This window comes from Xenopus laevis, chromosome 3L, assembly GCF_017654675.1.
Source record: "Xenopus laevis strain J_2021 chromosome 3L, Xenopus_laevis_v10.1, whole genome shotgun sequence".
Taxonomy (NCBI): Eukaryota; Metazoa; Chordata; class Amphibia; order Anura; family Pipidae; genus Xenopus; species Xenopus laevis.
In genome coordinates, this window is record NC_054375.1 from 20,093,372 (window position 1) to 20,107,247 (window position 13,876).

Here is a 13,876-nt window from a genome sequence, read left to right on the forward strand (position 1 = left end):
CTTAATTATTGAATCGGTTTGGGTAAAAACTCGATAAAATCAGGTGAAAACCCTGAAAAAGCCAGATTTTTCCGGATTTTTGCCTGTTAAGGTTGGATTTTCATGCTAGTTCCAGCTTTGCAATACTGCTTATTGAGGTTTTTAATGTTAAAATGCTTTTAGCATTGTTAACCTATGGTGATGTAAATACTATCATCCAGAAAATCAAAGGTCCCTAGCATTCCTGTGTAGCACTGAAGTGACTAAGGCATTAATTGGCTATACTGTTCTTCACTGTGTATATTTTAAACAAACTATTGACCTAAAAACACGAATTAAAACATTAACGGATGAGGACAAGTTGATCACAGAGGTTCCAAAATGTTGCTCCATAATGACTGCAGTTTTCTCTCATTTGTCTCCTAACACTAAATAATTAGATTAAAACCCTGGGATGCAGCATGTAATTACACATTCCATAATGAAGACAGTTGCAAATGTTGGTGTGCATTTGCTGAGAGATATTTATCACTGTTATGTCTGTTTATTATAGATGCACTGCTGTGGTGTTACAGATTATACAGATTGGTACCTAGTGTTAGGGGAAAATACAGTTCCTGACCGATGTTGTATGGAAAATTCCCAGGACTGTGGCCATAATTCTACCAGTTTAGTTTGGAAAACGGTGAGTGTGAGTCACTCTGTCTTTAAAATATGCATTTGTTTCTTTGTACTTTGTAAATGATAGGTTTTTTATAATGGTTACTACAAGGGAATGCCTATCATGGAAAATGGGATCCATCATCTGGAAACCTGTTATCCAGAAAGCTCCGAATTGCAGAACGGCTGTCTCTCATAAACTCCATTTTATCCAAATAATCCAAATGATTTCCTTTTACTCTGTAATAATAAAACAATACCTTGTGCTTGATCCCAACCAAGATATAATTAATACGTATTAGAAGCATACCCAGTCTGGTTTATTTTCTAGTAGACTTATGGTATGAAGATGCAAATTACAGAAAAATCTGTTATCCAGAAAACCCAGGTCCCAAGCATTCTGGATAAAAGATTCCAAACCTGTAGTATGGTGGCATATCTCTGTTCAGATTATGGGCATATTTCAAGGCACAAAGCTTTCACTGGCTCTAAAGGCACCATTCTGCCATACACTATAGTCATGCTATTGTCTCTTTTCTAGGGTTGTTATGAGAAAGTGAAAATGTGGTTTGATGATAACAAGCATGTTCTTGGCACCATTGGGGTGTGCATCCTCATAATCCAGGTATTTATTTGCTATGTTTCGTATGACATTGTATTAGATATGCTATACATATATAAAAATGAGATTCTTGCTCTTATGAACCATAAACCCATATAAGCCCAATAGCCACTTTAATTCTTGGTGCTCAGTTATGTGTAGTATGTCTCTGCTACCTTTAGTAACCTCAGTTCAAAGTAGTACTAATATATTCACAGATTCTCTACTTCTTTTCTAAAACTATTAAGATCTTTTGTCTTTCTCAAAATAGGCCACTGGTCTCTTGGCACATAGGAATTTAATTACTAAACTGTTTCATGCCTCCAGGCCTGTCATGTTCTTTTTAGAGAATAACCAGCACAATATTTATTAGACTTCAAGCTTTTAAGAATAAGCTATCATAGATCCTTTTATAGATGTTTGTTTAAAATTTTTTATTATTGCTAGAAAAGAGGCTAGAGAAATATAATGCAGCGCTGCAACAACTGTATTCTTTCCCTTATAGTCCCTTATGGACCTTATATAAGGTCCTTACAGAAGATAGGAGTGGAAGTATTTGACTGGCCTACATGGAGCCCTGACTTCAACCTAACTGTACCCCTTTGAGATAAATTATAATGCCAACTGCAAGCCATGCCTCTTTTTAAGGAGAAGTAAAACACACCAATAATGTTCCAATATGTAGTGAAAAGCTTTCACAGAACACTAGAGGTAGTAAAGGGAAGATGGAGGACTGGCTTCATATTAGTACCCTTGGTTTTGCAATGAGAAGTTGGACGGGCAGGTGTCCACATACTTTTAGCCCTGTACAGTATCTTACTACTTATAATAAGGGGTGATGGTCGACTCAACCATGCTGAATCAAAAGTTGCTGCACATTCTCAGCATAACCTAGCTGGGAGCTGAAGTCCATCAGCATCATGGATAGATTAACAATTCTCAGTACAACTTTTTCCTGCCTCTCCAGGGCCACCAACCTTCTTAATGAAAAATGATCCTTCATTAAGAATCCTCCCTGTGTGCACCATGTTCCATTTACTTTGTCATGGTTCCCTGGGTTATTTGGATGAACCCAAGTTTCCAGCATCAAGCACCTAAACAGCACTTTATCTGCTCTTCTGTTGTTTGATTGCAGTATAACATCAAAAATCCAAAACTGGGCAATATAGATATATCCGACCATGCTCCAATCTCAGCAAACTTGAGATTGAAAGTGCCCCAACTCAAATCTTATACTTGGAGGTTCCCAGCCTATCTAAGTGCTAATGAGGATTTCCAACTATTTCTAAAATCTAGCTGGGCAAATTATATGGATGTCAACTTGACCATTGGGATAACCCACAACTAATATGGGCAGCAGCAAAACCAGTATTAAGGGGACAGATAACCTTATACTTAATCAAACTAAGGAAGTGCTATAATGAAAAATACAATAACTTAAAAAAACAATTAACAAAACACTTCATAGCTTTCAAAAAAAACCAACACACAGGAAGATAAAAATAAATACAAGGAAACAAAATACTCATTTGACACTTTATTAAAAGAAAAAGCATATAAAATAATAAGTCACACAACAAAAAGATTTTACAGATATCTAAAAGACAGCATTGCAACACGTTTATACTAAAAATAAAAACATCTGATGAATGGACACGAGACCTTAAACAAATTATGTCTACAAAACGTCTCAGAAGATGAACCATATGATGGCCTGTAATTCTTATGAGAAGCTGGCCTCCAGAAATTCACAGTCAAAGACAGGGAAATCTTAGACACACCTTTAACAGAAAAAGAGATAATAGATACAATTAAACAATTAAAAAATGGGAAATGGCCTCTCTGCAGAGTTTTTCATGCAACTATCATCAGACATAACACCCATCCTACCTACACTATATTACAGCAACCTAGAGAAAAGGAAACACAGCATGTTAATAAATATAGACGCAGATAAAGCCTTTGACACAATATCACACACACACACTTAAGACGCATACTCAAATTCCAATACTTTGGAACCGTATATTTAATTTATATAACAATCTATACCTCACCCCCACAAAATTCATGATATTTAACAACCTTAACACAGACAGTTTCATAATTAAAAGAGGTACACGTCAAGGCTGGCCATTATCACCAATTCTCTTTAACATAGCCAATCACCCACTAATAAAACAAGGTGAAGGCTTTTGCAGATGACATCCTCCTATTCTTAGGCCAACCCAAAACAGAAATACCTATATTACTAAAGATCATACATAGATTTGGGAAAATAGTCGGATTTCATATAAATTTGAATTAATCAGAAGCTCTCCAACTCCATCATTCAGAACCCACGGACTTGCTTCCACATTTTCCTTTCAAAAAAACGACACAACACATAAAATATTTAGGAATCAAAATACCCTCACGTTACAAATATATATATATATATATATACATATATAAATATATATATGCATTAATTGGAAACATAAGCTTATCGTTTATGGGCAGAATTCATTTAATTAAAATAGTCATATTTTCCAAACTTCTATATTATTGGAAATAAAAAAAATTAATAGGCATACGAAACCCAATACTTACCTTATGGAGGAACAAAGGATTACAAAACCTTAATGATATATTAGACGACAACTGCTTAGTGCTTTCTCAAACAAAACTTACGGAAAATTTCCCATTTACAACACCACATATATTCATCAGACTACAACTTACCAAAACACGTCTGTCATAATACCGAATATGTATCTATGCAGGTACCAGCGAGGTTATGGTGGGAAAAGTAGCCCCCTGTCCGGGTGGGATTATATCGGAGGCATGGCCGCCATAAATGTTACCCAAGTGGACCATGTCCGCACAAAACTATCCTGTCGTCCTTGTGCAAAACATAAGAGTTCCTCCATGCGCATAATTGAGCCCATTTCTGTATACCATTCTGCAAGCGTATGTGTGATTGCCGATCGCCAATGACGGGGTATCACCGTTCTGGCCGCACTCAAACAATATCCTGCAAGAGATCTCTTATATGGAGTCACAGGACCAGGCAGCATTGACAAAAGTCCAATAGCAGGGTCAAATGGGAGATCAACACCTTCCACCTTTTTAATAACCTGAAACACCATCTTCCAGAAAGGAACAAGTAAGCGGCATTGCCACCAGATGTGCAAAGGGGTGCCAACCGCCTCAGCACACCTCCAACAAAGCTCTGATACCGACGGGAAAATTTTATGTAAAACATTTGGGCATTTATACCATCTAGAGAGGATTTTGTAATTAGTTTCTTGTGTTCTGCAAGCAACTGAAAATTTATGTGTTAAAAGGAAACTTGTATTCCATTGATCTCGAGTAAACTCCACCTGTAATTCACGTTCCCATTTTTTAGTAAATTGTAGGTAGTTCTAGTCTGCCAGTAGACTCTATAAGCTTATAAAGCGTGGAGATAAGGTGTTTCAGTGGAACTTTTGCTAAACACAGTTCCTCAAATGGTGTAGAAGGTGTAAATCTCAATTTTTTATTTTGGGGGGAACACAACCAGTGTTGAAGTTGGTTATATTTAAACTTAGCCAAAAAGGAGTCCGAGTTCCCCGGGCATATCGTAGAAAGCGGCAGTAAAGTATTTTTCTCTATTACATGGAAACATGCAAAATGCTCAGTGTGCCCCCTATCCAGAAAGCCTGCATTGGCCATTCCCGGAGGGAAACCAGGGTTCCCCACAATTGGGGTAAGAGGACCTTCCCGGGAGATCATATTTGGGTTCAAGCGTAAATAATGGTCAGCACAGGATAGTATTTCTCTACAGATTTTTGGCAAGGCGGAGGAAGGAGGTCTAAGTATCGGGTATAACCACCAAAGTGCTCGCAGAGGTCTATCCACAAAAGATTGTTCAATTAGGATCCATTTCTTATTCTCAGAGTTATGAAACCATTCTAAAATTCTGCTTAATAAGGAGGCTTGTAAATAATCTTTCAAGTTAGGCATACCTAAACCCCCCTGCACTTTGGGCTTGGACAAAATAAGTTTGCTTATTCTAGGCTGTGAGCCATTCCAAATAAAAGTACAGAAAGCAGATTGTAAGACATCAAAAAAACGTCATGGGGGCGCTATCGGAATTGTTTGGAACTAATATAAAATTCGCGGGAGGACATTCATTTTTATCAAGCTAATGCGACCAAACCAAGATAGCGTGAGAGGCTGCCACCACTTAAGATCTGACTGTATTTGCCCCAACAGAACCATATGATTCAACATAGAGAGTTTAGAAAGATCTGACGGGATCTGAATCCCCAAATATTTTATGGATTCATTCTTCCATTTAAAAGGGTAGTTAGCCTGTAAGGATAACTGTGTTTGGTGTGGGAGTGATACATTCAAGGCCTCAGACTTATCCAAATTTATCTTATAATTGCTAAAAAGACCAAATTCTTTAAATTCTTGCATTAAGGATGGAAGGGAAATATGTGGTTGGGTAACGAATGCTAAAAGGTCATCAGCATATAATGCCAGTTTATGATTAACCCCTTTGATGAGTAAACCTGAAATATTTGGGTTGTCTCTAATCGCTATAGCTAAATGTTCCATAACCAAGGCATACAACAGGGGGGAAAGGGGGCACCCTTGTCGGGTCCCATTGTTTATCATTATAGGGTCTGAAAGTTGCCCATTGATTTTTAATCTCGCTTGTGGGTTAGTGTATAAAGCCATTATACGTTTTAAAGCATTCTGACCCAAGCCAATTTGAATCAGAGATTCCCGTAAGAAGGCCCAGCTGACCCTGTCAAACGCTTTTTCAGCATCCGTTGGAATTTGCCATTTTTTAAAGGACCAGTAACATCAAAAAAAAATGTTTAAAAATTCGTTAGTGCACAACAAAAAATAAACACCAAGACAAATAAAACTTTTAAAAAGCAAAGCCTTTATTAAGAAATAACTTACAGAAAATCCACTTCCTGTCCTCTTCAGCAACGGCGAAAAGGCGACCATCCACACTGCAGCAATCGATTTCTCCTCCCTGGAAATTCACTGAAAGGCATCCTCCTCGCGACGTCCAGCAGCAGCAGTGTCTCTCCTTTCCCGTGCATCGGCTTCCCTCCTACGCTCTCCACCTTTCTCTCTATCTTCCCTCCTCCCCTAAGCAGAGATGCGGCGTGTCGTGATTAATAACCAGGCAGAACAGAAAGGCGCTTCTCACTTGCTGGTTTCATAGGAGCGTGTAACTCCTGCCTTCCCCTGGGCTCTCCCGGCGCCGGACTGAAGACTACAGACAACAGCTCTCAGGCACTCGTGCACCGCTGCTGTCTGAGCAAATCGTTAGTCTCTGCACTGAGCACTCCATTCGGTGTTTGGCAAAGAAAATGCCGGCACCGGCCACTTACTCTAGAAGTGTATGGGATAAGCGCTGCAGCCTTCACTCTGCCGGAATGAGCGATCCAACCGGCGCACAAGTGCCTGAGAGCTGTTGTCTGTAGCCAAACACTGACTGCTGGGCGAAGAATCATGGGCACAGTGAGTACCCTCTGCTTTCCCATAGGCACTGCTAGAGAGGGGCGAGCAATTCGACTGGGGCAATGGCACGCGCAGCTGAAGCTACTTTGCGCTGTCCTAGCACTGGAACTCGCTTCCGCTGACTATACTGCCACTTCACAGTTCAGCTGGGATTGTGTTTACTGCTGCCTGGGATGAGAAGCGCTGACATTCTGGGACCTCGGGGATTTGGTAATTGCGAAGTACTCCGTGCTGTACTGTGCCCATCTGGATATAGAACAGGAGTGGAACAGGCACCGACAACTATCTGTAGCGAAGGACGGATAGCACAGGCACTGGCAGCACAGGAAGAGGTATTTGCACAGAGGTGGAGAAGGAGATGGGGGCAGAGAACACAGTGTCACTAGAATAGCCAGGGAGGAGAAATCAAACGCCGCAGTATGGATGGTCGCCGTTTCTGTAGAGGACAGGAAGTGGAATTTCTGTAAGTTATTTCTTAATAAAGGCTTTGCTATTTTAAATTTTTTTTTGTCTTGGTGTTTTTTTTTCTTGGTATTGTAATGAATTCTGTAAAATAAATTTTTGATGTTACTGGTCCTTTAACATAGTAAAAATTAACTTAAAGGTGAACCACCCCTTTAAATCCCCTCGGGTCAAGTCTCTAACTGACTTGTGTAATAATATAAAAATTGCAATTTGGATAGCCAAGCCCATCTTCTGACACTTAAAAATATTATTACACAATGAATTAGATTGCAAAACTGTATATATCGACTCACTGTTATCCAAGAGGATAGAAGAAATCTTTGTAGAAGGTGTTCCTCTTGTGGCGGTACTAAGGGGCCTATTTAAGATTGCTCATGCCCTTCGACACACTGCTTGCGTTTCTTATTTAACACTGGGTTTTTTGCCAAAAAAGCTTGTCAATCTTAGTAATTTTAACCAAACTGACTTTTGGAATGAACTTGGAGGCCTTAAAGCTGCTGAAATTTTTTATTTTGCTAAAATAGTCAGGCAAGGACAATCTTAAAAAGGTCCCCAGTGTTCACACTGGAACCTTTTATATACAGATCACTGGTCCTTTACTCTGTTTTCTCATCATACCACCCCTTTTTCATAATTTCTTTTATCACCCCTTTACCATTACATTCTCATTTCTTATGTGATTATGAGGTTCTTCTTCATTTAGCTACTACTCTTTTAAAGGAAAATGGGAATCAAAAAATGTATATTATTCATAGCAACGGATCATTGCTATTTAGGAGAGGATTTTGGTTTATTTGTCTTGACTGTTCTGAAATTAGGGATACACTGAATCTCAGATGTAGCCAATTAGCCAAATTGGGTTTTTTTCTTCTTGCTTTGCAGTATTTGGTTTCTGCAGAATCTTAGTCCTGGCCAAACCAAACATTAGACCTTGTGACAATTTTTATTTTGATAATCTACATGCAAAAGAGAGTTTGTCTCATGATTCAGGCAAATGTAGTAGATTCAGTTTGCTGGATTCAGGTTTACTTGACAACTCTGCAACTTATCTTCACCTCTATATTATGCTGTTATGCTGGATACTTTATTTTAGTTACAATAAGGCCCAGAGCAATACTATCTATTGTATTATAATGAGATAATGAAATAATGAGATAGATGACATATCAATATGAAATTTTATTAAGTAAGTGGTTTACTAACAACATTTGTTGGAATTTCTTTTCAGATACTGGGCATGGCCTTCTCCATGACACTCTTCCAGCAAATACACAGGACTGGTAAAAAATATGATGCCTAAAACAATAATAGGACATTTGTATCAACACATACCTTGCCATAAAGGAAGACAAAAAAAACTAAAAATTAGGCATAAAACCACCACCCCACTTTTTCTGCTTCACTGTAACATGTCTACAGTCTGAACTTGTTCCTTGAATTATCTTTTTTCACATATTGCATTTTTCTATTAATTTGCCAAAGAAGAATCTGCATTCTACATAGATGCACCCTAACAACCCTTCTCTGACTCAAATGGAAGTGCTTCGCTTACTGATATACTTAAGACTCCTACCAATACAGAACAAATGAGCTTGTGCTTGCAGGACGTTTCTGGAATGGGTTTTAGCAAAAGGTCTTCTAAAGACAAAGACATGTTGGAACTGCTGAGAATTCACAGGGAGCCTAGGAGAAAGCAGAAGACAAGCCAGTCTGCATGGAATTAATGACATCTTTGTACTTTGTTGAAACTCTTTGGTCACCGACTTAGACTAGAATTAGTATTTTCCTTTCCATGTTTTTAAAGTTTAGGTTTCATTTTCCACACATTTTTTCAAATCTTCCCCCCCAAAAAACTGTGTGATCTTTAAAGGATGTATTGGGATATAAAACCTGAAAATGATAGATCTTAGGACATACTATATAATGCAAAGAGAGGATAAAGAGCTATTGATAAACTATTTTCTCATGATTCTGCTCCATATCTGTGTTCTTCTTCAGTATTGTGTTTGCACAGAAAGCCTACTATTGTTTTAAGGCCATGGAAAGTATACATACACAAATATTATATTTTTCTTATCTGTGACTAAACTGGAGCAAATACATAATTTTGAAATACTGTATGTTCTGCATTTTCACGCAGCAATGCATTTGTATTTTTTTAAGGAGATGTATATGCAACTGCTCAACCATGAGGTACACAAAAGTCACTTGACTACATGCTCAACATATTCCAGCATCAAAAGGGTGCTGGATGCTGTAGCCATGAGATATCACGGATGGATTTTTAACCCTACACTATATGATAAGACTGTTCCCCAACTCTCCAAGGCACATAACCTTGAATGCATGAGGATCCACCATTGACTGCTGAAGAGTAGGGAGTTTAATGAGTAGATGCACCCTAACATGAAACGTTTAAAATTCTTTAAAAGGATCTTCTGTCGGTGTTGGTTGCATCATATGGAGAAAAACTCAAGCTTAAAGCTGAAATGCAAGTTAGAATTTTAAGTGTTTTGGAAGAACAAAATACTTGATCTGAAGTTTTTAATTTGATGATTTAAACTAAAAGTATGATGATTGGAAACTGTAAAGTCTGCCTACTTGGAATTCATTGGATGCAAGCTGATAGAATTGGTTGTTGAGTAGGTAATGCCTAAAAACTAGGGCTTATTTTATGTCATTGCTTTTAGAATGCTTATAATTCCATAAATGTATTTCTAGTCTTTGAGCTCTCTTGAGATAAAATTCAGTGGGTAACATCTCCTTCCACCTAAGGGATCATGGACATGCATGCCCAATATCACTTTACTGGCCTAAAATATTGAATTGTCTTGTTTTATTTCAAGAAAACTTGTTCAGGTTCACAATTTGATTCAGCTCCATTTGATCCAAAATATACAGTTCTGATTTCCACCAAAGGTTAGGCTTTTAGGCATTACCAGTTGTGTAATTTTGGAAATTGGAAACAAAATTACCCGTCATGAATATGTAACAAAGTTTTTTCACTAGACCTTACAATATGAAACTGAAAATTAAGTAATATTGCACAGAGAGTAATTTTACTTTATACCTAGTTGAGTAGGTGTTGCATGCAATGAGAAAGAAATCTGTCTAACCTTTCCACAGTTTTGTTTTCAATTAAGACTGCAAGATAGTCCCTATAAGTACATATCTGAAGAGCCAAGAGTGTTCCAGTGGAACCACCACCATAAAGTTACATCACGTTATTCTTTTTATAAATCAGAAATATCAGTTGGCTATGTTGATGTGAAGATTAGAAGGATTGTAATCAATTGAAACTTAGGACAACATATTTTTTAAATCTAAAAAACAACTTTTTTGCATAGTGGCAACATATATGTGTGATTTTTTTTTCTTTTAGCAATGTGAAACGTTAACAGAGCAATGAACAAACCTGTATCTTTGCACATATATCATTCTTACAAAACCACATACAGTATGTTTTATGGACATTCCTTCTAATTGCTTAATTACATACCTCTAGTTTCAATGCTGCTTATTTTGACAGTGCCCACTGTTTACTATCCGTCAAGGGCATAACGTATGCACATAATGAAAAGGGAAATAGGTAATGCATAGTACTGAGGATTTTATCATATTGATTTGGCAACCTGCCGACATCAAATGCAATGGTAATAAATTGTACGAATCCACAGGCTCAGATTTTAGGCTTGGGTGCCCCTAGGTCACTGCCCCTAAGATCATACCATCCTAGGCCCAGGCCTTTGTGGCTCGCCACAAATCCAGGCCTTCTTATCCAAATTGTTAAACCAATTAATGAGTTTTGTGCAATTACATTATTTGAGAATTAGTAATAGGAAGCAACAGTATTTACTTAAACTTTATACTGTACCTTGTTCAGCGGAAGATCCTAAAATATCTTCAAAAAGAGCGATATGGCTCTTGTTCTGGCTTAAATTCCTATTCACCTCCCAAGTAAAAACTCTCAGCAGACACATTTATGGGTCCAAGAGTAAGTTTAATTGCAAGAAAAATCACATTATACCCTTATATTTTAAACGACAGGCCCCTAAAATGATTGGGTTTCAGTATGTCTGCTGCATCAGATTAGAACCAACTAGACATCTGGACCTTATAAAGGCTAATAAACCATGGCAGTCTCAAGTACAAAATGACTTCCAGTAGACTACTGGGAGAATGTACAAAGGAAACTCAGTGTTCTTCTGTTAATGGGCATTTGCATTTTGCTGCAAATCTGTGGGGCAACTGTGATCCAATCCATAAATACTCATAAATAGATTGGTTAGAAGTCTACTACAAATTTTAACAAAAACTTGAAAAAAATCCATATGAATTGACTTCTCTACTGATTTTAAGAGTTCCTTAAGATCCATCCTATAATACAAAACCCTTAACTGTTAGACCAGTGGCACTAAGGGTTGATTTGAAAAGAACCTTGCAATTTCAGGTTGGAAAAATATAAACAGATGTAAGCTTGGCCTGCTTTTTTGTGTTATTGGACGGTTTTATTTTTATGTGTGTATGTTTGTTTCCTTTAACAATGGTATACATTATTCTAGCATTCCTATGTATCCTAGAGTATTATGTTTTGAAGAAAGCGAGATGAGCTAAAATGGTTTATCACTCAATTCCATGCATTGTTTAGATAGATTTATTTGAATTTTATTTTAAAGCTGTTATGAGTGTTGCCTTGTTGCTGCCTCTTTCTACAGCAAAGAGGCTACCATTATATATGTTAAAACATATATACATATTCAACAAAAATTCAAAGTATGTTTGTATGGGACAGCATCCTTCAATTAAAGGAGGTATTTTTAAATTGAGTTGTAGTGCTAACGCTAATGTTAACCTTGTTACTGTTGTATGGTTCACGGATCCATATGTTAAAGTTTATAGAGCCCAGTTGTAATTCTATCATATGGATTTACATATTTAGCAGATAGCGGTAATGATTTTCCAACTATAACTACAAATCTTTGGACAGAGACAACTTTATTCTAGTTTTGGTTCTGTACATAACCACAATGAATTTTAAATGAAACAACTCAGATGCAGTTGAACTGCAGAGTTTCAGCTTTAATTCAGTGGGTTGAACAAAAAGATTGCATAAAAATGTGAGGAACTAAAGTCTTTTTTTAACACAATCACTTCACTTCTTTAGCCAACAAAAATAAGAGCCCATGTACCTTTTCTGACTAGTTTTTAATTGTGCAGTTGTCATCTGATTTAGCCCCCTGCTATTCTAGTTGCAGAGGTACCATCTTTTTTCTAAGCTATGCAGCTATAATGTGAACTGGGTAATGAAAGGCATCAACCTTTCAGATTTCGCTGTCTCAATAGACTTTCTGCAATCCATGGGATTGAGAGATGGTGTATTAAAATTGACTGTTATGGAGCTGCCACAGAATAATAGTTGGGCAATGGAGCCAGAGATACAGTAGTTGTTGGCAGTTTGGCCAATCATCCCCTGTATCATCCCCTTAGCTCACTTCTTTAATAGAGAAGAGTATGGATTTACCTTCAACATTTCACTAGTGAACTGAGTTCTGGGAATCTATAACTGATTAAACAGAACTTCAAATTGGCCTACTAATTATTCAGGTAGTTATGCTCAGGTGACTTAGCCATCAATTTTGATGTATATTGTACAAAAATATGATGCAAAATGCCACACTATGCCAAGTAAATTTGTTGAGGTTTGAAAGAAAAGAATTGTGTGCTTGAGAATAAGATTCATAATAATATATAAAGTAGAAATCCCATAGAAATAATATATAAATTAGAAATGCCATAGAAATCACACTATAAAGTGCAACACTGCAGAAAAACATTAAAGATTGAAAGTGATGTACGGTGAAGAAATTGTGCCAAAATTGCAGGGACAACACATATGTTATATCATATATCTTCATTTCAGTCAAAGTTGGGAAATATTTTCATATGAATCCATGACTACTGCAAAGAGCAAGAGATGGGGATATTTAATAGTTGTGTCCATGTAAAAGCAAGAAAGCAAACTGCATATATCAGCATTACTATATGCCATTCTTGTACACGATTAGCCCACAAAATAAAATAGTACTATTCTTATCAAATATATGCATATAGTGCTTTGGTTTATCTTACAAAAGAAAACCTAATGTGATCTCTCTGCCAGCCTTTAAGCATTAAAGGATTTTTCAACACTGTAGCTCAAACCATATTTACTTAATTTTATGAAGTTCTATGGTGGACTCACAACAAAATGCACTCTGTTTATCTGTTGATGTTATATCTTTGAACATTGGAAATACTGGTTTACTGATAGGAATTGGGACCATGCACGTCAGAGTTCATGTTTTATTTTTACAAGTGAAAAAAGAATTCTGAAAATAAGCTGCTGCAAAAAAAGTTCCATAAATAGTAAATTCCTGAAACTTTCTTTGGGAGAGTTTTTTTTCCAATATACAGATCTGGAAACCAACAATGAATCAGCTGACTTATAGGAGTAGATTTATCAAAATTCAAATTTTTACAGCTATTTAAGTTTCTTGCGGCAAAGATCTCAAATTCAAGTTACAGAAATGTATTAAGCAAATAAAACGTAAGTGAAAAAAATTCAGCATCTATATAGCTGATGAGTCGATGAAAGTCAATAGGAATTGTCAGGGGCGCTGC

General features: G+C 37.0%; 1 protein-coding gene across 1 annotated transcript in view; it reads left to right on the forward strand.

Annotated features, from left to right (window-relative positions):
• Window positions 1-12,264, forward strand: part of tspan9.L (tetraspanin 9 L homeolog) — a 140,559-nt gene extending 128,295 nt beyond the window's left edge. Inside the window, exons 5-7 of the mRNA XM_041586028.1 lie at window positions 533-664; window positions 1,181-1,264; window positions 8,445-12,264. Coding sequence (XP_041441962.1) covers window positions 533-664; window positions 1,181-1,264; window positions 8,445-8,516 — 288 coding nt within the window. The 3' untranslated portion in view covers window positions 8,517-12,264. The remainder of the gene's footprint in view (window positions 1-532; window positions 665-1,180; window positions 1,265-8,444) is intronic.
• The last annotated feature ends 1,612 nt before the right edge of the window (window positions 12,265-13,876 follow it).